Below are 24,396 nucleotides of genomic sequence, written 5' to 3' on the forward strand. Positions count from 1 at the left end.
GAGAAAAAGCAAATTAGAACAGTTAGATATACCCAGTCATACATATATTATTCACATTTCTAGCAGAAAGAATTGCTTTTGTGACAAGTAGGCTCCTAAGTGGTAAAGAGCTGTTTGGGAAATCTGGAGGTAATACTAAATATGTAGATAGAGAATAAAATTTAGGATTGTATGAGAGATCAATAATGTAAAAATACCTTATCACTTTTAAATCACTAAAATGCAGTGAATTACCAAGAAAATATTCCAATAAAGTCTACATTGACAGTACTTAGCACAGTAAATCAGAATGTCTTTATATAAGCAGACAGAGGATACAGCTAACCAGACAGATTTCTAAGCATGTTGATAACAAAAGGCCTTCTTTAATCTGGGTCTCAACTACTGGTCTAACATCTCACACCTTCTTCTTACTTACCCAGCTCTCTACCCCTCTTAGATGGTTTATAGTCCATTCATCCCACACATATTTATTAAGCACCTACTGTTGGCTGCTACAGTTTATGCCCTGGGATATAACAATGAATAAATAAAATGCTCCTGCTTCCATTGAGCAAACATTGTAAAGAGGGAAGACCTATAATATAAATAAGCAAATAAAGCTTTTAGAATATGTTAGAAGATATTAAGGTTGGTATCCTTTGAATTATACCCCTCTCAAAAGATACTGAATTCTTAATCTCCAGTACCTATAAACATGATCTGATCTTATTTGAAAAGAGTGTCTTTGTAGATAATGAAGTTAAGATGAGGTCATTGGGGTAGGCCCTGATTCAGTAAGGACTGATCCTTACAGAAAAGGAAAATTTAGACACATAGTCAGATAAACACACAAGAACATCTTGTGAGATAAAGACAGAAGGCTGAGCGTAGTTGCCCACACCTTTAATCCCAGGGCTTTGGAAAGTGCAGATAGGAGAAAAATTTGAGCCCAGGAGTTGGAGCCAACTTGGGCCATATAGTAAGAACTCATCTCTATATATATTTAGAAAAAAAAGGTAAATACAAAGATTAAAGTGATGCATCTGCCAAGCCAGGGAATACCAAAGATTTCCAACAAATCACCAGAAGCTAGGAGAGAGGCATGGAGCAGATTATCTTTCATAGCCCTCACAAGGAGTCAACCTTGCAATATCTTGATTTCAGACTTCTAGCCTCCAGTACTGCAAGACAGTAAAATTATTATTTAGAGCACTAAAAGGTCATATGGAGCTTTAGCAGAAGAAGGATTAGAAAGGTTAAGTCAGAGCTAAATATGAAGGAAAACCTTATGATCACTGGGGACTGTTGGAATGTATGTCAGAACTGGGTGTGCTGGTGAGGTCAATCCTAGTCCTAAACAACAAATTTCATCATTTGGGTTTCCTATGAAACTTATCAGTGTGGTGGCTTGATGCACACTCTGAAGCCATGCAGACTTACCTCATAATGCATATCACAGTATCACAATGTATAACTTATAATCATGATATAGATAGTCCTTTGATAAACATCCTAGATTATACAAAAATTGATTGTTTACTTTGGGTAAATTCCTAAAACTAGAATGGCCAGCTTGAAGAATGTGGCATTGGCACTTGGTAGACATTTTCAAGCCGCTCTCTAGATTGGTTTGTACCACTTGGTGCTCCCACAAACAGAATATGCAAATACCTTCTTCCCTCACTGACATTCACTTATTCATTAATATATGTTTTTTTGTTTGTTTGTTTGTTTGTTTTGGAGACATAGTCTCACTCTGTCACCCAGGATGGAGTGCAGTGGTACAATCTCAGCTCACTGCAACCTCTGCCTCCCGGGTTCAAGCGATTCTCCTGCCTCAGCCTCCTGAGTAACTGGGACTACAGGCACCCACCATGCCTCACTAATTTTTGTATTTTTAGTAGAGACGGGGTTTCACCATGTTGGCCAGACTGGTCTCGAACTCCTGATTTCGTGATCCGCCCCCCTCGGCCTCCCAAGTGCTGGGATTACAGGCATGAGCCATCATGTCCGGCCATTAAAAGTCTTGTTATGTGCCTAACATTGTTCAAGGAATTGTAAGTACAAAAGTTAACTAGGCAGACATTCCACTACCCTCTGCAAATGTGTAGTTTAGTGGATGAGAAACTAAAATAAACAAGCAGATCAGTTTATAAAATAATTTCAAATTAAATACTAAAAAAGAAATATGGTCTAATTTTTATCTTAGTCAATTTGATAGGTAAAATTTTTTCTTGTTTACATTTACATTTTATTATGAATGAGGTTGAATATAGTTTCATACATTTGCAAATTGGATTTTTTTTTCTGAATTATCAGTGTATATACACCTCTTACCTGTTTTTTAGTTGGCATATTTATATTTTTTTCTGATTGAGTTTTAAAATATTTATATAAAATCCATCAATATTTTGTCTTTTAGATCTTGTATCAGATGATTTCCAATGCATACATATAGTTAATTCTAGTATTTCCTTTAGAGTTTTCTTTCTTTGGTATTATGTTTTTAAAAGGCCGGCCTCTCCGTGAGATCAGTTAGGCATGTCCCTGTATTTTTTTCTACTGTATTTTCCATCTATATTCTTCATAAATTTTCTTTTTCTTTCCTGACCTCTCTCATTAATATTTAAGTTTATTCAGTTCTTTACCAACATAAAATAGTCCTTTTTTCTATCCTTCCAACAAACTATACTAATTCTCCTGACCCTTCATAGTGCATTTCTCTTGCTGCCTGCATTTCTTCATCATCTTCTCACTCCACAAACCACCTTATAATGGTTTCTGTGCCCAGTGAGTTATACTCCAGTTCTTACTATGGGTTCCAATGACCTCCATGTTATTTAATCAAATAGGATTTGACATATTCAGAGACGGCAAATTAAAAATGCAATTTTTAAAAAATTTCAATTGCCGATGTTATCCTCTTTATTAAAAAAAGAAAGGGAAAAACAAATTTGATTTTTGAATTAAAGGTATCTTGATCTCTTCCAATTTAAAGCAGTCTTTTTCAGATAAATTCAGTGTATTACTCCATAATCACACTAGTTTACTATTTGACAATCATACTAGAAAAACAATCAATTTCACTGTTTAAATTTCTCATCAGGGCTATTTTTAAACATCGACAAATCTTCACTCTGCCTTGACCAAACAACTTAGAAGGATAAGAAATCTTATGGTCCTCCATGGTGATAGGAACTTGTAGCTTGTGTTGTCCTCTGCATCCTCGCTGCCTGCATGGCTATTTCTTTGTCTTTTCTGACCACTGGATTTCTTACTGGCAGCTATGCCTGAAGCCTGTGGTGGGAGAACTTGGGATCTAGGCTTTAGGCCCTGTGAGATCCCAGTTTCCTCCTACAGCTGACTGGCCCCCAACTCAAAATTTGCTGACCCTTTGCTCAGCATCATAACTGCATCTTCGAAATTATTGTGGCTCAGGTTGTTTATCTAGAAGCCTCTGTTTGGAGGGTCGCTACTCAGCATAACAATCCCACAGAAGGCCCACTCAGTCAGCATAACAATCCCACAGAAGGACCACTCAGTCCTGGTGCTTGCCTTTGAAGATCCACCAGCAGTACATGACAACTTCTGCTATGGTGCCTGCTACGTAAAAGCTATAGATAACCAAAAACTTGTGGGTGTGAGGCTGGACTTGTGGTATTCTAAGTACTGTCTCAGCTTTAATCCCCCTTGGCTTGCATACACCCACCTCCAACTCTACTATATTGGAATTTGGTACATGAGCCTTATCTGGCGGTTATGTATGTATTTGACTAATAGAAGGTGAAAACAGGCCAGGCGCGGTGGCTCATGCCTGTAATCCCAGCCCTTTGGGAGGCCAAGGCAGGCATATCACCTGAGGCCAGGGATTTAAGATCAGCCTGGTCAACATGGAGAAACCTCGTATCTACTAAATTTACAAAATTAGGCATCTGTGGTGGTGCATACCTGTAATACCAGCAACTTGTGAGGCTGAGGTAGAAGAATCGCTTGAACCCAGGTTGCGGATGTTGCGATGAGCTGAGATTGCACCATTGCACTCCAGCCTGGGCAACAAGAGAAAAACTCCATCACACATACACACACACACAAAAAAAAAAGGAAAGTGAAAACAAATTATTTCTCAATAAACATGATTTCTTATCATATTTATGCAAAAAAGTATTGGCACTGTTGAAGTTCTGTGTCTAAAGGTCTAAAGACAATAAATCTAGTTTGTTTGGCAGATTCAATCTTTCAAAATAGGACATCCATGAGACATCAAATAATCAAAGAGGTCCCTGATCATGAAAGTCTAGGACCTCTTCGACATGTACTGCTTGGGGCTGCTATTGTCAAGTTTATGGTGAAGAAAGAGAGAAAATGTAAAGGAGAGAGATCCTTCACTTAACATTTGTTAAGCATCTATCATGGGCAGAAACTTTTATTCCACAATAAAGATCCAGAGATGAATAAAACTGATTTTGTACCCTGCTAGAGAGATTAATGAGGTAAATATTCAACAAATAGTGTCATTCTTTTCATAGTAACTGATATGATAGAAGCTTGAGAATGTGGTTCTATAGAATCACAGTAAGGGAAGACTGCTCTTTTCCATTGTCAGGTGGAAATAACAACTCATGGAGGAGAGGTTTATGTTATCAGAGGCCGTAGAAATCACATTTTATGTCACCTCTCCTGAGCATTTTTGGATGATGTAGCTTTTCTCATTAAACCTATAACAAAGGAACAAAGCTAGGGGTCAGTACATTTCAAAGGTGCATGCCTGAACCATGCCACCTGAATAGGCTTTGTGGCCCCAACAATACCATCTATCACCTGAGGTTCGTGGTAAAGCAGCCTTCACTCAGGTTTTTTTGTTTTTGTTTTTGTTTTCTTGAAAGGAGAGCTCTTTTGAATGACAATTTGCTAAATTCAATATTGTAAAATAGCTCTGAAACAGACTTTATTTTTATAGGTCTGAATCCCAAAATAGAATGTTGACAATTTCTTACTTAGTTTTTTGTGAGTAGAATACATTCTCAGAATCATTTTGTGAAACATATTGTTATACTAATCAAACCACATGCCTCAACCTCAGAAAATTTCTTCTATGCTTCATATGTGGTAAATTGACCTTCTTATGGAGAACTTACAGTAGTTGCCAGGAAGAATATATTAAGATACTGTATAAACAATTGTCTCTATGCACTTAATTGCCTTTTAGGCCTCTATTTCATGCAAAAGAAATGCTTAAGGGATTGGTTAAATAATATATCTTAGAGGCTTGACTTTTCAGAGCACTCCTTCTGAAGTAGGAGGCCAGCATTCACACTGGAGACTCTGAATAGCAGTTTACTACAGAGTTGGATTGAAAGTAAGCAGGATTCATACTGTACCCCGAGCACAGGAGCTTAGAGACAAAACTCACCGAAAGGACTACATTTAAAATGTCTTTATCTGCACTAGAGGCCTCATACCTTGATTCCAGGGTCCAGCTGTAGAGGATCCAGGGTTATTGGAGAATTATATGTAATAATATCTTATGACTACAAGTATGGCATAGACAAAGCTGTGACTTGATTTTTGCTTTATAGAGAGAATAGGTGAACTTATACCAAGATCTGATAACCCAAAGTAATATGAAATTATCAGTATGAAACAGGAGCAGTTTATTGCATGCCTCCTGCAAAGTGCATTACACATTTTAATTACTTTTAACCCTCACAACAACTCTATGAAGTATTATTATACCATTTTGCAAATGTTGAAACAGACTCAGAAAATAGTATCTTACCAATGAAACATATACTAAGAAGCAGAGGAGAGTACTTTTGAGGACTGACTTTAAAACTCACTTTTTTCATTACACAGAGTACCTAACGTAGTCCATGACCCATAGTCCTATCTCTCTGCAAATAGTAGAGGGTTTTTTTCAATATTTTACTTCTTTTCTTTCTTCTTTGCGGTCCTTCCACTCTTTTCATTTTTGTAACAAATTGACTTTTATAAAAGTGCATAGACTTTAGAACTTGAGAATCGTTTGCCCCTCCTTAGATATAATGTAACCTATTTTCAGGTTACATACTAGTATGTATATACCTTTTAACATACTGAAATAGACAGACAGTGGACAAGGTTTTATAGTTGATAAACGGGGATGGAATGTCAAACAAGCCTATAGATATTAGGAACACTTGAGAATTACCTTCTTTTTCAAAGAGTCAAAAAGAGTATCCACCTCACCAAAAGACTGGCCAATTCTTCCCTTTGCCTTTGGATGAATTGCAGTTGAAATGACTTCGGGTATCCAGCCAATTCTCTTCCTAGTCCTCCCCTTCCAGCCACGCCTCTGAAAAATCAATTAATGGAAAGTATACTGCCTACATCCTCCACACAAAGGAAATAAATGTTCCAGGACAAAGTTAGTAGGAGGCATTTCATATCATAGGAATTTTTCTATCCTTTCATTTTATTTGTGTTTGTCCCTAAATACATCCATACTTTTCAAGAAAGGGTGGCTTAGCTTCTAAGTTGAGCCTTATTATAGGTAACTAAATTGGATGTTATAAGCCAAATATAAAAGGATTCATATACTATTTCTTTTTTTGTTGAGACAGTCTCACTCTGTCACCAGGCCGGAGATCAGTGACGTGATCTCAACTCACTGCAACTTCTGCCTCCCAAGTTCAAGTGATTCTCCTGCCTCAACCTCCTGAGTAGCTAGAACTACAGGTGTGCACCACCATACCCAGCTAGGTTTTATGTTTTAGTAGAGATGGGGTTTCACCATGTTGGCCAGGATGTACTGTTTCTAAATATCTTTTTAAGAAGTGAAATTCTTAGAGGTTTGTTCTGTTTTGTGAAGTTTGATACATATGCTTGTTTGAGAGAGGTAAAAAGTAGGTAAAAATGGGGCACTTCAAAAAATAAAGATGCTTTTTTAATATAACTTCTTTAAGATTTCTTGCTTTAAATCTAGGCATGACTGTTAAACAAATACAACACTTATTTACTGTATAAGTTCAGTCTTTTACAATATGGTTTACATGTGTATGTATGAATATATTACCTATATGAATACATGATATATATTTGTATATATGATGTAAATGAAATTCATATACATATGTGAATCCAGTTGTGATAAAATAAAACTCTCATCCACATATGGTCTCACCCACCCCTACTTTGCCATGTTGGTTAAAATCTTTTGGATTCATCCTAGGATGAGAGAGCAATATGTCCTCTGGCAGATGTACCACCATTCAATATTAAGTGCTGTAAAATAGCGGTATTTGGGTAATAAGGTTTTATCTCTAAAAAGCTGTGTCATGCTTTGCTACCAGAAATTTGTGCCCCGACCTTCTGAAGAAGCTGTCATTTTCAACTCAGCTTTAATTTTTTTTTTCCTGAGGTTGTCACTTTTGCCATCTGGTAGATGTTTCTTCTGGGAGAGAAGGAGTTGCATGCACAGAAACTTTGAAGGAAACATTATTGTATAATTTGCTTGAGGTCAAAGCCAATACCCTGGAGGTTGGTCTATCATTTATTGTAATGTGGCAGATATTAGAGGACTTATAAACACGTTTAGATTTTGAAGTGTATTCACAAAGGATTGAAAATAGCAGAATGTGGCAAGTCATATTTATGCCTCAATGAGAGTTATTAACCTGCCTACAGTACCATGATAGGCAAATATTTTTTGTCAGTTCTGCTTTTTGCCAGAAGATACTTTAGGGAATCAAAGAAGTGACTGGAAAATATATTTTTGATGCCTGAATCATAAAAATGAAGTTTATTTCTACCACAAATTAGAAGAAAATAGATGCCCCATTTTCCCGCTTCTGCTGCTGAAAGGATAAGTAAAGAACCAAAGAGATTTTTTACAGTTAAGTACTTTCTAAAAGAAATATATACCTCTGTGCTCACTCTAATTCAGTTTATTTACTTTACCTTCAGATGTAGAAGTACTTTAGAATTGATACTGAGAATTGAAATGTTTTATATTGTGTTCTTAAATCTTTTGTCAAATATGAACTCGTTAGAGAAAAATGATTTAGGCTATACCTTACCTAGTAGATAAGAGAAGACTCTAAGAGAAATATGAACTAGATTTCAAGGTTTATTTTCTCATAAAGCCTGATTGGATTTTGCCTGTGATTAGGGAATTAAGGGGAAAACATGGAGGCAAATTAGTTTCTCAGGCTTCCATTGGGCAAACTATTACTATGTATACCTTTGATGCAGCAGGAGGATGAACAAGTTTTTTCTTCTTCAAATGGTGAGCAGCTTGATCTTTTGTAGTTGATAGAAGCATTAATAAACATAAATGAACATATATTTAAATATTCTAATTAGAGGAATTACTAAAATATAGCCAGCCAGGCAGTGGTGACTCATGCCTGTAATCCCTCCTTTGGGAGGCCAAGGCAGGTGGATTACCTGAGGTCAGCAGTTCAAGACCGGCCTGACCAACATGGTGAAACCTCGTTTCCACTAAAAATACAAAAAGTTAACTGGGCATGGTGGTATGTGCCTGTTATCTCAGCCATTCAGGAGGCTGAGGCAGGAGAATTTCTTGAACCTGGCAGGCAGAGGTCACAGTGAATTGAGATTGTGCCATTGCACTCCAGCCTGGGCAACAAAATTGAGACTCTGTCTCAAAAAAAAAGATAAATAAATAAAGCTTATAAAGTGCTTACCATGGTAATATCAATAAAAACAAAGTTTGCATTAATTTATTTATTTGACAAATACGGATTGCATATTTATTTTGTACCAGCCATGGCTAAAGGTAGCCATAAGTTACATTAACATAGTTTTTTTTTTTTTAACAAATATAACTTTATAATATAACTGATAAATGTGGTAGCAGAAGTAAGTTCAATGCACTCTAGGAGTAACTGAACCCAACTGGTTATATGAACACACTATTAAGTCACACAAGCCTCGCAGAGGAGATGATGCTTGAACCAAGTTTAGAGACATGAGAAAAGAAGGCATGGAAATGGAAATGGAATGATTGTTTCGGGGGAACTATAAGTAGGAGTTGGGAGGAGGAATGGAGGGAGATGAGAAAAGCATAGACTTAAACTGAAAGACCCAAGTAGAAAACCAAGTCTCCTACTTTTCTCGTTCATTTTAAATTAATTTATTCATCTAACTATAATGATGGAACACCTGTGATATGCACAGAATTTTCCAAATGACTAAGATAAACCAGAGATAACCAAAGGTTAGGCTAAAAAAGAAGGCAAATACACATATAGTCCCAACACAAAGCCAAAGATAAAGCGCCTTAGGAGAGGTATAGCAGCTGTCCTCTGGCACCTTAGAAGTGGGAGCAGTTGCTCTCATTTGTAAGGATTGGGTAGCGTGAAATCAGGTGAGACTTCTTAGAGCAAATGACAGTTAATTCAGGCCCTAAAGGAAGAATTTTAATAAAAGGTGAGGGAAAGTATGAGAGCAAAGTTACAAGGCTTATCAAAAAAAAAAAAAAATGAATACTGGGTTTGAGTAGGTGATGCATAAGTGGAAAACCACAGTGAGAAATGGACTTTGGAAAGCAAAGTGCAGCATAATAACAAAATGCCATAAGTGTTATGCGTAATAAATTTGGACTTTATTCTCTAAGCAGTAGGGAGCCAATGCAGATTTCACTTGTCCCTCTGACATTCATTTGACACTTAACATATACTGAAATTTAAGGTCATTTTATGTTTATATATCCTGCTTCCTCACACAATGGTAAATTTTTTGCTGTTAGGGCTTTAGCTTTACTTATCATACACATATGATCTGGTTTGGCTGTGTCCTCACCCAAATCTCATCTTGAACTGTAGTTCTCATAATCCCTACATGTCATGGGAGGGAATCACGGGGGTGGGTTTCTCCCATACTGTTCTCCTGATAGTGAATAAGTCTCACAAGAACGGATGGTTTTATAAAAGGGCAGTTACCCTGCACACGTTCTCTTGCCTGCCATCCTGTAAGATGTGCCTTGGCTCCTCCTTCACCTTCCGCCATGATTGTAAGGCCTCCCCAGCCAAGTGGAACTGTGAGTCCATTAAATCTCTTTCCTTCATAAATTACCCAGTCTTGGGTGTGTCTTTATTAGCCACATGAGAATGGACTAATACAACATGGAAAGTATTTAGATTGAGCAGGGTGGCAATATCCTTTTTACTGAGTACCTTTTATGTGCCAAACAATATTGAATGCTTTTACGCTTGAAAACATCATTCTTCACAAGAGTTTAACAATCACTGTTTTAAAATGAGAACACTAAAAGGAGGTAAGAAGCTAGCTCAAAGTCACACACTTAATAAATAAAGTCCAGAATCATTTAACTCCACAAAGGCTCCACTTGGCAATGCTGTTACACTGGAGATTAAGTTTCCAACACACAAATTTGGAGGACATAGCGAACTCATAGCAGGAATCAAATTCCAGTCTATCAGCTCTAAAACTTACACTCTTTTCACTGTATTATCATGTCTTATTGATTGAATCACTCATTTCTTAGACACATATTTCTTGAATGTTTATTATGTGTCTGATGCTGTTCTAGAAATTGAGAATACAGTTAGTGGTGAAAATGACAGAAAGGCTCCTGCCTCCTGAAGCTTATACTCTAGTGAGGTATTCATACATAAATAAATAAACAGTTAACAAAATAAAGGTAGATGGTGATAAAGGACATGAAGAAAATACCAGGGCGATAAGATAGGAAGTGACCAAAGATGGTAATGAGAAGAGTAGTTTGTTCCTTTTAGGGCAGGCTCCTTTGAGGTGGTGACACTTGACCTGAGATCTGAAGAATAAGGGTGTGAAAATCCTAGAGGTAGATATAAGAGAAAATACAAAGTCTGCAAGGCAGAAATATACTTAAAATATTAAAAGACCCTCAAAGGGGACATGATGATTGCAGTCTAGTAAGGGAGAAGAAGGACACAAGAAGTCAAAGAACAAAGGTGTTCAAGACTTAATTTTTTTTTTGTCCCATACAAAAGCTAAAGCATTTAGATATTAACCAAAATGCTCAGGGTTGCAAAGAAAGCAAATATACTCCTAAGGGGAATGAGTGCACACAATCCAGCCTTTGCCTATCTCTATCTCCCCTCCCCCAGCATATACCTGTGATGGAGCATTGAAGTCACTTGCTTCCAGAAAATATTTCTTTTTCCTGGGCCTAGGTTTTATGGGCAGCACTCTGAAGTTAGAATTGTTTGAATACCAATGAATAGATTTTGAGCCAAGTGACAGTGGTGAGTTGAGGGGAGTGTGGATTCTTGGGTCAAAGAAGTGCTGATGTTAACATAGCTTTGACATTTACAAATGATGTCTTTTAGTAAGGAAATAGACTCTACAAATAAAGTTGCCTAAAACAAAAAGGTCTTTGAAATCCTTACCTCTGCAATAGGCCTTGCATTTGTCAAATGGAATGTAAAACTATAGACTCAACATAGCTTTAAGAAGCCTGTAACTGACGGCATACTTGGTACAAGAATGCAAAGGCTGGGCAACATGGCAAAACTCTGTCTCTACAAAAAAAAATAAAAAATAAAAAAATAGCCAGGTGTGGTTGTGTGTGCCTGTACTGCCAGCTACTTGGGAAGCTGAAGTGAAAGAAGTTGCAGTGAGCAGAGATCATGCCACTGCACTTCAACCTGTCTCAGAACAAACAAACAAAAAAGGAATGCGAAGTCATACCAGACATGAGGAAGTGGGAAACCTGTGCATGCTTTTCAAATCTCAGTGCAGCGGCGGAAAAACACATCAAATTGAAAAATCTTTTCTCTTTAGGAGTTGGTTGCTTATAGCATGTTCTGAGGTGGTGAACAATATGATTAATTTGATAAGCATTCAACTATAATGGATCCACCTCCATCCTCCCCCCCTCAAGCACTCTGCTGCCTCAGCTCCTTGAGCTCACTTTCAAATTAAGAAAAATGGATAATAATCAAGGGCAATTTCAAGAAATTTTAACACTGGCTAATGCTATCGAGAGCCCTTGGTGTAAATAGGCTTGCTGACATTTATTGAGCCCCCCAATGTATCATGTTCAATGCTTTATCAGAATTATATAATAAAGTATTTATAAAAACAGTTCTTAAACATTTTGGTCTCAGGATCCTTTTTACAGTTCAAGTTCATGAAAGCTCCTGTATTGTTTATAGGCATTCTGTCCACAATATTTACCATACTAGAAATTAAAACTCAAAGTTTTTAAAAATAATAATTTGTTAATTTATAAATAACAATAACAAACCCATTACATACTAACATAACATTTAAAAATTAAAAATAGCTTTATTTTTTAAAGCCAAAAAGAATAGTAAGAAGACAAGTAACATATTATTATTTACTTGACCTTGAAGATATTTTGAGTACTACTGGTTTATAAACAACGCAAAAGATATTATTATTCCTTTTGTTCAGGTGAAGAAGCTATAGTTCAGAAAATTTGAGAATTGTTTAGGGTCACAAGCCAAGAAATAGTAGCACTAGAATCTAAACACAGCAGAAGTGATTACAGAGCTTGTTTTCTTTATCCATTCCAAGGGTGTAGCACCTAATAGATGACAGCAAGTATCTGTTTCTATCCCTCTTGGCCTAGTCAAGGTTGGTAAAGCAAAGGGTAAGTGTTAAAGGCTTAAGTCAGAGATGCAATTGGTTAATCGCATGTTACCATTTTAAAGGGAAGTGATTTTACAGGAATACAAGTTTATCTGTTGTTTTGAACACATCCTAGCAAGAGAAGGAAGGAGCGAAGTGAGTCAGGTGCAGAAGCTAAGAAACCAATGAGGAGAACTAAAGATGTTCTAAACTAGGCAGTGATGGTAGAAGTCGAGAGGAGCTGGATGAATTTAAGGGGTATTTCAGGGGTAGAATCAATAAGATTTGAGTTTTAATAAAATGTAGGGGCCGTTGGGCAGGCAGGAGTCAAGGCTAACCATCAGATTTCTTGCAGTGGTAATAGGAATTGATGAACATTCTTGTTTCTTTCTTATTTTCAATATGCAAAGCAATCTAAATAGACATCTCTGCTGTAATCCTTTACCAAACACAGGCAGAGATGTCATTAGAAGCAGAAGACTTGGTGGGACTACCAAAGAGGGACTCACTCCATTGTTACCAGCTTATACTGGAAAAATGATCAACAAATTAAACTATGCTGGGAGCTGTTGAGAAGTACATATTTGCAGCTAGTGGCATTTCAGATACATACTGTTACAGGACACAAGACTGATGTCACTTAGAAATTTTATAGTTGGAGTATCATTGACAGCATCTTAAGTCAGATCTTAAGAATTCACAGCTTAAATATTTTATTTGATCCCGTATAGCTCTCCTTGCTTTCTGGCTCAATCCATCCAGCCTATTCTAAATTCAGCATTCTAAATACATAAACCCTTGAATTAATCATGGTAAAGCATCACATTTGTCATATTGCTCTTTATTCAGATAACCTAGTTTCTCCAGGAAAGCCCATGCTCCTGGGCCTGTCACTCAGAAAACGTTCTCATATACCCTTAAAGAGTAGTGGGGACCAAGGTAGGTAACTGCTTAGAACTTTTTTTCTGATATTCCTGCAATAACCCACCCTCTTTACTGGCCAGCATCTTGACTTCCTTGAGGAGGCAATTGTAAGGTCTAGCATAGTATCTGACATATAGAAAGCACTTAAATGAGTGATGCTTATATGTTTCTGAGGTGTCAATATTTTTTCTTTCTCTTCATTAACACCAACATATTTGGCAAACCAAAAAAGACCCAAGGCTAAGTCTTGATTGACATCTCCCAAGCTGGTTTCCCCATCCTCACCTCAGTCTTCTCATGTCATGTACGGCATCCCTGTCCCGCTATACATCATCTTTGAATTCTTCTCTTTTCCTCCCTTTCACATTCCAGCCATCAGCAAGTCCTGTCATTTCTACCTTCAAATCATGCCTCAAATATTGCCATCCCTGTTGCTATCAGCCTAGTTCGGATGCCATCAATTTCTGAGCTGGACTACAGTAACTTGCCTCCCTGTTCCCCCCTTTAGCACTCTCCAATAAGTTTGTACACAATAAAAAGTATAATCTTAAACTAGATCAGGTAAAACCTTAAAACAGGTTCCTCTGTTTTAAGCCTTTTATGACCCCAAAACCTATTGTGTCCCCAGTGTCTGACCCCCTGCTACCCTCTCTAACCTCAACTCTTCCTTCCTTTTCTTACCAGTGCGTAACTGTTCTGGTCTCATTTTAGTTTCTTGAACAAGTCAAGCTCTCTTTTTCTTTAGGCCTTAGCACATCTTGTTGCTCTGCCTGGAGCACTTAACTGCCACGCTGCCTCACATCATACTCCTCGTCTTTTCATTGTTCTCTCCTTCTACCCTAGGTCTTTCCTCACTTTCACTGAAAAATATTAGCCATTTTTTATTTCTTTACTATCTTTTTTTTTTTAAATCTCCTTCTATCTTCATGGGAAACTTCCGTGTCAGCTCAACTACCCTGACTTGATCATCACTTCAATACACTCTTATAACTTGACCTTTACTATACCAATATGACTGGCTGCTTTATCTCTGAAATCTTGATCCCTGAAATCTGTCAACATCCACATCTTGCTGCTCCCTCTTCCATCCCGTTCTCCTTAAATCTATATTTTCACCTTGTTGTATCTCAGTCTTTGTACCCTCTTCTGTTCTTCCCGTCTATGAGCATCCTCCTTGCTTCTCACACTTTCCTATCCTTTCTAACATACTACTCATCAATTACAAAGTCAACAACAATTTTCCCCAAGCTTCAGACCTAAAGCAACCACATTATCCCTTTCACTGTTCAAAATTACTAAGCTCTGTGGGAGAAAATACCATAACGCACTGATGGCATCCCACCATGTTGCTGCTTAGCAGACTCCAGCTGATTCCTAAGTATCTCCTCTCTTTTGCCTCAAAGCTGCAGTTCCAACCACTAAAAGCTTTATTTAAGTTCTCAGCTTCATTCTAGACATTCCCTCTGATGTCCTGAATTCTAAGTATATGGAGTAAAGACATCTAATCAGTTAAGATCTCCTTCAGCTTGATTTACATCCCCCTCTACCTTAAAATGACTTTTAATTTGTTCCACCTTAAAATAATACTGTAACTTCGCTGTAGGAACTCGGTTACTCTTATCTCAGAGAGGAAAGTATCCCTTCCCCTACCCATGCCTGAGTTATGCTTGGTCAAAAGCAAACTCATGTGTTCCTATGTTACATGTTGTATAAGTGTAATATGTGTGTGTATGTGTATACAGGCATTTGTGCTCATCGCAGGATGTATTTATAAGGAAAAATTAAAGATGTATCTGCTCAAAATGACAAAATAAAAATATCTCCAATGCTGATGGTCAGTGACAACCACTATACATAAATTAATGAGCATATATCTAAACTTTTTTAATGCATGCATATTGTAAAGTGAGGTCAAAGTTTAAATCCTAAATCATCTCCTACTTGCTTTACCTATAGCTGTTTCGTAAAGATCTTTTCATGTCAGAATATAAACTTATACACTGCTATTTTACCATGTGGCTATACCACATGCAATTAAGTAGTACCTACTGTGGGACTCAAAGAATCTGAACTCTGGGTCCCATTTTCATTCCTCCTTCAGGATGATGTTTTTTGCACGCTCCCTTCTCTCCTGTACCTTCCATCTCTCTTTCCCAGGGGCTTGTTTCCTTAAGACTACAGACATGCTTCAGTTCCCTCCCTGCCATCCTCCAAAATATTTCCTCTGCTTTGTCTCCTTCTCTTTAGATACTGCCATGTATCTCCCCTAAGGCTAAAACACTCTCTCTGTCTCCCTTTCTCTCTCTGTCTCTTGCGCTCTCTCTCTCTCTCTCTGTCTCACACACACACACACACACACACACACACACCCTAAGGCTGAAACTCTCTCTTACACACATACACTCACACATACACACACGCAGATAATAATCTACTTTCAGTGTGTTTATTTTTCTTTGCTTCTCAGGAGTTCTTTGGTCTACAGTAATCTGGCATCCTCTCTCCACCTATTTGTTGAACTGCCTCCTATCTACCCTCCCCATCTTGTTAAAGCATTTTAATGTAAACATGTACCAATCCCCAAATGAAATAGTCTCCTGATGGGCTTTCTACTCAGCAACTTCCAGAAAAGTACAATTTAATAGAACAAACTGTGGGGCATCCTAAATGCAATTCCTGGAGATTGTATAATTGTGAAAAAGGCATTTCTTATTCCTAGACTAAGCACTTTATTCCAGGACACATACATTATTAGCATATAAATATTAAATTAAAAATTGAGGGGAAAAATTTTCATTTAGCAGTGGTAGTTAGAAATGTCTGCTTTCTTTTCTCACCTTTACATCCTAGTAATAGACTTGGAGCTGTTCATATTTGGATATGGTAACATGAGACAGAAAGTGGATGTGGGAAAGACTTTAAGTAATTTTAACAAGAAATGTATATGAAAAATACACCTTTTTATTCATTGTACCACTCCAGATTTACTGTTCAAAGTAAAATGACTTCCAGGGCAATTTGGAAGATTATTTGCCAACCAACATGCCTTTCTATCAAGTGACATTTTTCTTCTGGCATGTAGCTTAAATAGTTCTTTAACTCCTTATTACCTGTTTTAATCTTTTTGATATCTTTATTCTACCTACTTATATTGCTCACTATTCTATTATCTTCATTGGCCAATGTTCAAGTGGTAGGCTAGTAATTTTTAATCTGGGTGCATATCAGAAATTAACAGTTTAGGGGCTGAGGTATATTATATTTGAAAACAACATATATATTGTTTTGTAGTATAAACGCTATTAAATTAAAATAAACAAAAGTCTTTGCTGGAGCAAATAGCAGAAAGTAAACTTGAATATTGATGATGGTTAGCAAGTAGCAAAAGGAATTGACAGATGGTCCTGGGTTAAGGAAAGCATATAGGAATCTTGAGGTCGTTGAGAGGAATATACAATTTCAACATTTATCAGCTAGAACATGGATATTAGAAGGTTAAAAAACACTGTTTGAGTCTTTCTTTATCTAGCTGTTATTTATCTAAGGTTTTAATACTGTAACCTCATCTTTCCCCCAAATTTAGTATTTCTGGCTAAGTTATTTTATTAAGAAAAGTGCCATATATTATCAGTGTAGGTTAAAATGCATTCAGTCATATTTGTTGGATCAATAATTAAGGCATGAATTAAAGAATACGTTGTCTGACATCTATTCTCCCTTGCTGCCCTCAAACTAGTAAGGACCCTTTAAACAGTGCTATGCATCAAACCAAAGGAATGAAATCAAAGAAATTGAACTAACATTGCTTGATCCTCACCCACGTGCTGTGCTTGTGGAGATAATGAGGTGAAAGCCTGTGACGTTTGCCTTCATCTCATTATCTCCATTTGACAGATGACAAAACTAGACTCAATGTTATGAAATTTATCCAATGCCACACAGATAGCAATGGCAGAATTTGGATAAATTTCATAAAAATGACCCAGACCTCTGCCATTGCTATCTGTGTGGCATTGGATAAATTTCATAAAAAACGACCCAGACCTATGCTTTTCCATTCAACCATACTACTTTCTTAGAAATGTTTTGAAATATTTTCACAATGCTGATAGAAGTTTAAATCTTTTCCAAAAATCCAATGAAGTGGTTCATTAGAACTAAAATTTCTCTTATTTCCCTACCATCAAATTAGTTTTTGAACTCAGAAGAGACAATGTGAGATTAAGAAAATAAAACAGTAATTGAAGCCTGACAAGTGAGTTACTTCACTCCTCTCAGCCTCATTTTTTGTTTGTTTTCTTGTTGATTTTCACTTTAATATCTAAAAAGAGAATAATACAATCCACCACAAAGGAAATTGTAAGAAACCTATATTAGTGTTTAGCATAGAATAAACATGCAATAAATGTTAGTTCTCTTGAAAATACTTTTAGCATTTTACTTGGGGCTATATAATTTTTTAAAATCCCCTTCTTAGGTACTTCAAATTATTTAAGCAATTTTGCTATTAGTTTAAATTAATAAGTTTCTTGTTAAAATTAAGTCATTTTAAATATCTTCAGTGGCAATCATACTGTAATTAAAATGTCACTTTTTTCTCACATTTATATAATCAACATTTTCCATTTTTATTAATAGAACTGAAATTATATATTATTTTTTATTTTTAATCTTTATTTTAGATTCTGAGGGTTCACATGCATATTGGTTAAAAAGATATATTGCATGGTGCTGAGATTTGGAGTACAATTGAATCTATCACCTAAAAAGTGAGGATAGCACCAGATAGGCAGTGTTTTAACGTTTTTCCCCTTCCCTCCTCCTTCCCTCTTGTACTCCTGAGTATCTGTTGCCTCCATCTTTATGTTCATGTGTACCTAGTGTTTAGCTCCCATTTACAAGCGAGAACATGCAGTGTTTGGTTTTCTGTTTTTGGATTACTTAGGATAATGGCCTCTAACTGCATTCATGTTGCTACAAAGGACATGACTTTATTCTTTTTTATGACTGTGTAGTATTCCATGGTATATATGTACCACATTTTCTTTTAGTCCACCATTGATGGGCACCTGGGTTAAGTCCATGTCATTATTATTCAATAGCATTACAATTTTAATGACTCCAAACTATCCACACGTTCAGATAAATGTACCACAGTATTTTAATCATTTCTCCATTATATGGATGTCAGTTTTCAGTTGTTTTTTTAACAATAGAAAAACAATGCAACATGCCTTGAACACAAATCTTTTCATGCTTCTCTGATTATTTCTTTAGAATAAAATCCTAGAATCAAATGATCAGGTCAAGCAGTATTTTAAAGTAGGAAAATTCTAGAAATAAAAATTCCTTGTTAGTAGAACATTATATATAAATGACTGTGATTATAACATTGCTATTTCTTTTTTATTATTATTGTTATATAACCCCATTTTGAGAGTAATTTTCATTTGGGAAATAAACTTTTAATAAAAGTGGGGCTTTCCTGGAGACATTATATTTATAATATTTGAAAACCGTCTTTCCTTTTTGTGGATTCTCTCTCTGTGAGGAGATGGTGTGTAGTATATGAAACAGGAACTGCCATTTGGCTAGAGAATGCGTTTGTGCTCCTGGGAAGAGTCAGCAAATGTGAACAATTAGGAGAAAAAATGGTCCATGCCAGTGACATTCATCCATCATGGAATCTGCCCAACTGCAAGGACACAGCATTCCACCCAGAACCCTTTTACAGGGACTGCCCTTACCAGCATGGCACTTCGAAGTTTCCATTGACTGCATCAGGGATCAACACTCAGTTAATTAGTCACAATTTTTAGGATCTAAGAGTGTCAACCAAGGGTCTGCCTGTTCACGTGGAGAGATTGCTGCTCAGAGAAGAGAGGAGCTGAGATCTGTCCCTGCAGCTGGCAGGCTCTGGGACGATTGTCAGGGGATTGAAGTGATTTAGCTGTAGAGAGCAGCAGGCAGCAATTTCACTGACACTTTTGCATCTGTCCTTCTTTCTACTAAATGCTGCTGGCTGGTAGCAAAGACTTAAAAGGGAAGGCTGGAAGAGAACAATAAAGGGAGGTGAAAGCTCTTTAAATCATTTCCTTGGCGGAATTCAGATGAATCTCTGGTAAAGAACCAGGTGACTGGCCAGACCCAGCTGGCAGGCTAGTTTTAATTGAAACACAAAAGCTTTCAGGGATCCTTTGGGACCAGAAATACAGGGCAAGTTACACCTTCTGTCTCTACCTACCTGTTTTCCATTGTAGATTTCCTAAATATATTCATTCTTTTCCTCAGAGTGGGTTTGGGGACTGGGGAATGTACATTAGAAAATGGCAGAGCCACAATTTTCTCCATGTTGCAGTCAATTCTTAAAAAAAAAAAAAAAAAAAAAGTGGTTAAATGTTTCTAAGTTGATATCAAAGCTATTATTTCAAAGATACGTTGATTCACAGATTAAGTTTTAAGAATTTGACAGTTATCTACGCCCCCCCCCAACTAAATGTCCCGAAAACATCCCCTTTTCTCTGTTGGCAAGAACAGTCTTCCTACATTTACCAAAAGAATCCTTTAAAATCATCCACTTTAACCTTTCAATAGATGCCTGAGTCCCTTATGCCCAGTGACTAGCCAAATACCTCTTGAGTGAAGGACCCTCTATCCCTTCCAGCATAGTGCATCTCCAACCTGAACACTTCTATCTTATCTGTCAGCCTTTAGCTGCGCCACAATTTGAATGCCTGAGCTTTCTACTTTTTTATTCTTGCAGCCGCATAGAGCAAAATGGCTTCTACTTCGACATTGTATTCCTTAACACATTGCACATTTCTTTTGTGTCCATTTTGAGTCTTCTTGTTAGGGCACAAACATTCTTAGTAGGCTGGTTTTTCTGTTCATTCATTCATCAGGTATTTAGTGTCAATACTGTGTGCTAGACAAGTCTCCAATTAAACAAAGATGAATACTACACAGATCCTGCCTTCTACAAGCCCAATTTAAAGGAAAGATAGATTCCGAAACAGACAACTACAAAATAACACAATGCATAACACAAGGAAGCCTAAAAATCTGCAAAAACACAGAAAAGTGATGTATCTAGAGAAGAGTTGGGGTGATAATTTAGTATTACCTCGAGCAGATACTGTCTGAGTCACATCTTCGAAAGTGGAAAGAATTCAGCTAGTCAAGAAGACGTGAAGTTTCTGGTAGAGAAAATCGCATGAATAAACACCAAGAGATGAAATATAGTGAGGTCTGTGCAGAAAAGAGCCTGCAGTTCAGTTCATTGTTTCGGCGTGGTAAGGTGTGAAGCTGGAAATAAAGTTGACAAGGTTAAGAGTTAGATCATGAATATCTTTCTCAGATGACAAAGTGTTGAGTACCCTCTCCAAACGTGTTGACATTATTAGGAGAAAGCATTTGGTTATCACCCAATCTCTGTCTGCCTCCTTCCCTACTCTCATTAATCAAGAAATTATTATTTCTGAGATGCTAACTACAGTGAAACGAATACACTCTAGTTGATGTACTTAGAGTTTGACCCAAATTACATTGAAAATACTCATCCTTCCATTTTTTCTTTCCCAAACCTCTGGATCTTTGAGAACTGCCTCATTAAGTCCGCTAAACACTATCTCCATGGCTACTTACTTGACAGTGCAGTTGACGTTACACAGTATGTGAAATATACTGATCACCAGATACCAGAGTGTCACTGCTTTTTCTGCTATGCTTTGAGTATCCATGAAGGCTGAAATCATCTGGCCTTAACCTCTACAGCCTTAATTTAGTCAGTTGCATAGGAAATTCTCAACCAATACTAACACAATCATTTGGTGTCAATAAGTATTTAAAATCCAAAATGCTTTCTCATACATTCTGCTTTTGTAAATCTCATGATTAAGGCATATCTATCCAATTCTCCTTCTTGCTTTCTTTGTTCCAACTTTATTGTCTGTTCCTTGGGTCGGGCATGCCCTTTCTCACCTAAGGGCTTTTGCATGAGTTCTTCCCGCTATGTCACTAAGTCTTTGTGTTTGGTTCTCCTCTTAGCCACTCCTACACTTGCATTTCCCCTTCATGTGCCTCATAAACTGACATTTTTATTACTGTAAGTCCAGGACTTAGTCCAGTACCAGGCACAGAGGTTATATTTAATAAATGTTAAATAAATTTGTGTTTATATGACTGCTATTAAGTAATAGCTCTGTTCAGTGAACACTGAAATTTTTCAAAGGGCAAACAGAATTAGAGAAGACATCAGAAGTATGAAGATGTGGGATTTTAGTTGCCATAGCTGAGTTATTCATTTCACCCTTTCAACGTATGTAATACGTGTATAATTGTAAAAACAACCCTCTGGAATTCAGTTTTATTAATTAAGTCAATAAAAATTGCTAAACATTACCTTGACACTTGCAGTGGTATAGCTATCAAGTTATAGCTGATCTTGACATTGAACCTTTCTGACTAATCGAGTGCCCTAATTAATTTTGCTGGAATAACTACTAAATTTGTAGTCCTCATCTCTTTTTACCCAAGAGTGGAAATTAATCAAGTGATCATAAATTTAGTAAGTTCTATTTGTTATAAGAATATGTAGAGAAATTTAATATCTGGTGACAAGGGATTGTTAAAATAAGTGATGATATGTGACCTTGATGAAACATGACAAGCCATTTACGATGAATAATTATGAAGACTGACTACCTGGATGGATCATGAGGTCAGGAGTTCAAGACCAACCTGACCAATATGGTGAACCTGTCTCTACTAAAAATACAAAAATTAGCCAGGCGTGGTGGCACATGCCTGGAGTCCTAGCTATTCAGGAGGCTGAGGCAGGAGAATTGCTTGAACCCAGGAGGTGGAGGTTGCTGTGAGCCGAGATTGCACCACTGCACTCAAGCCTGGGCAGCAGAGCAAGACTCCATCTCTAAATAAATAAATAAATAAATAAAATAAAGACTACCTAGCTATGACACAGAAAGGGCTTAAAATATAATGTGATTTGGAAAAAATTACAACACAGTTGTGAAATCATATGTAGCCATGGAGAGAGGGATTAAAAGAGACTAAATAAGAGATAAGATGGTTTGTGGATTTGGGGGGGACTTTTAATTTTGCCTTACAAACAAATTTTAGAAGGATATATATACACATCCTTCCATACATATGTGCATATATATCCTTAGATCTATATATCTTTAGAAGGAGATCAACACATATATGAATATGTATATGTATATATACACACACAGTGGATGTCAATTACTATAATCTACAAGAGTAAGTATGAAAGCTTTATTAGAATACAAACTACTCAGATTTACATGCTACAGCGCTATTGCATGCCTTTTCTATTGCTGTTGCAAATTAAAGCCTGTTTATTGTTCAAAAGTATCTCTAGTTTATTATGACTCTAGAAGGGGGCCCTGTCTTCTGAAGTGGAAGTTTTCTGTTACATAGAAACACATTTATTTGACAGATAAGTGATAATAGAACAACAATACCAGAAATAAGAAAATGAAAACACCCAAGCTCACTCTTCTATTAAATCAGATACTTTCATGTAACTTTTTTCCATGCTTTTTCACATGAATGTATAATTTTTGCAATTGATATTCTAATGATTCTTTATATTTTTCATATTACACAGTTTATAAGTTTTCATCTCCTGCTTCATAAAGGGATTTTAATAGCTCCATAAAGGAAGCAATTTTTAAAAGCAAAAATATAATGCCTCTTGCACCCTTACAGTGCAGAAATAAACCTGAGTGTTTTTCCTGACCTTCCTTTGTCTGCTAACTGTGCACTTATGGTTTAGCATACAAGACTGTTGTCACCTGATTTCCATTTGAGTAGTAATATGATAATGTGGAGAGCAAGAGGAACTAGGTTTTAGGTGACAGACACATCATTTAATATCGGCTTTTTGTTTCTACAGGGGAATTCTGGCCTGGGCTTCAGTATTGCTGGGGGGACAGATAATCCCCACATCGGAGATGATCCTGGCATATTTATTACGAAGATTATACCAGGAGGTGCTGCAGCAGAGGATGGCAGACTCAGGTAAAGATCTGAAACAGGAGAATAATTTTGGAAGTAAATCTGCTGCATTAATGAGACACATTTGTACCCTTGAAGAATAATAATCCTACAAAAGTTCTGTACTTGAAAGAGGTTTTTAAGGCAAGCTTCCTGAAATGACTTTGCAGATCTCTTGCTACTGACTGAATTTCAGCTAGTATTTGATGTGTGTTTGTTGATGGCTACACTGAACATGGAGCCAGGCACTGTGAGGAGGGGATGAAGATAAATCTTTTGTTTGGATGAGGCCTTCAGTCTAGTTGGAAAGAACATAAATATGAACTAATGGGCAAATAATGTAATTATCCAAACAATACACTATAAATAGCATTAACAAAATAATGCAGTGTTACAGACATTGTATGTATTCTCGGATTCAGCAACCATTTATGGGGCTTTCTCTAGGAGTTTAGAGAGAGAAAAACAGAGTCTAAAAAACCTTCCCCTAGGAAGATTTCCTCTGAGTCTTGAATGATTATGTCATTAATCCTACAGATCTGAGTGGGAATACAGAGAAAAGAACAAGTTGTCCCTCAGAAAAAAGGGAAACCAGGCTGATTTAGATGAAGAGCATAGGGTGGTCTTGCTCAGTGGCTCACACCTATAATCCCAGCACTTCGGGAGGCCAAGGCAGATAGATCACTTGAGGTCAGGAGTTCAAGACCAGCCTGGTCAACATGGCAAAACCTCATCTCTGCTAAATATACAAAAAGTAGCTGGGGCATGGTGGTAAGTACCTGTAATCCCAGCTACTTTGGAGGCTGAGGCAGGAGAATGGCTTCAACCTGATCCCAGTGATCTGAGATC

General features: G+C 36.9%; 1 protein-coding gene across 28 annotated transcripts in view; it reads left to right on the forward strand.

Annotated features, from left to right (window-relative positions):
* DLG2 (discs large MAGUK scaffold protein 2) overlaps positions 1-24,396 on the forward strand; it is a 1,831,252-nt gene that overhangs the window by 1,186,962 nt on the left and 619,894 nt on the right. For all 28 annotated transcript variants that reach the window (XM_037744434.1, XM_037744428.1, XM_017544957.2 and 25 more), the window contains one exon: positions 23,447-23,571. In XM_037744434.1, the coding sequence (XP_037600362.1) occupies positions 23,447-23,571 (125 nt within the window). The remainder of the gene's footprint in view (positions 1-23,446; positions 23,572-24,396) is intronic.

This window comes from Cebus imitator, unplaced genomic scaffold (assembly GCF_001604975.1).
Source record: "Cebus imitator isolate Cc_AM_T3 unplaced genomic scaffold, Cebus_imitator-1.0 Scaffold174, whole genome shotgun sequence".
NCBI lineage: Eukaryota > Metazoa > Chordata > Mammalia > Primates > Cebidae > Cebus > Cebus imitator.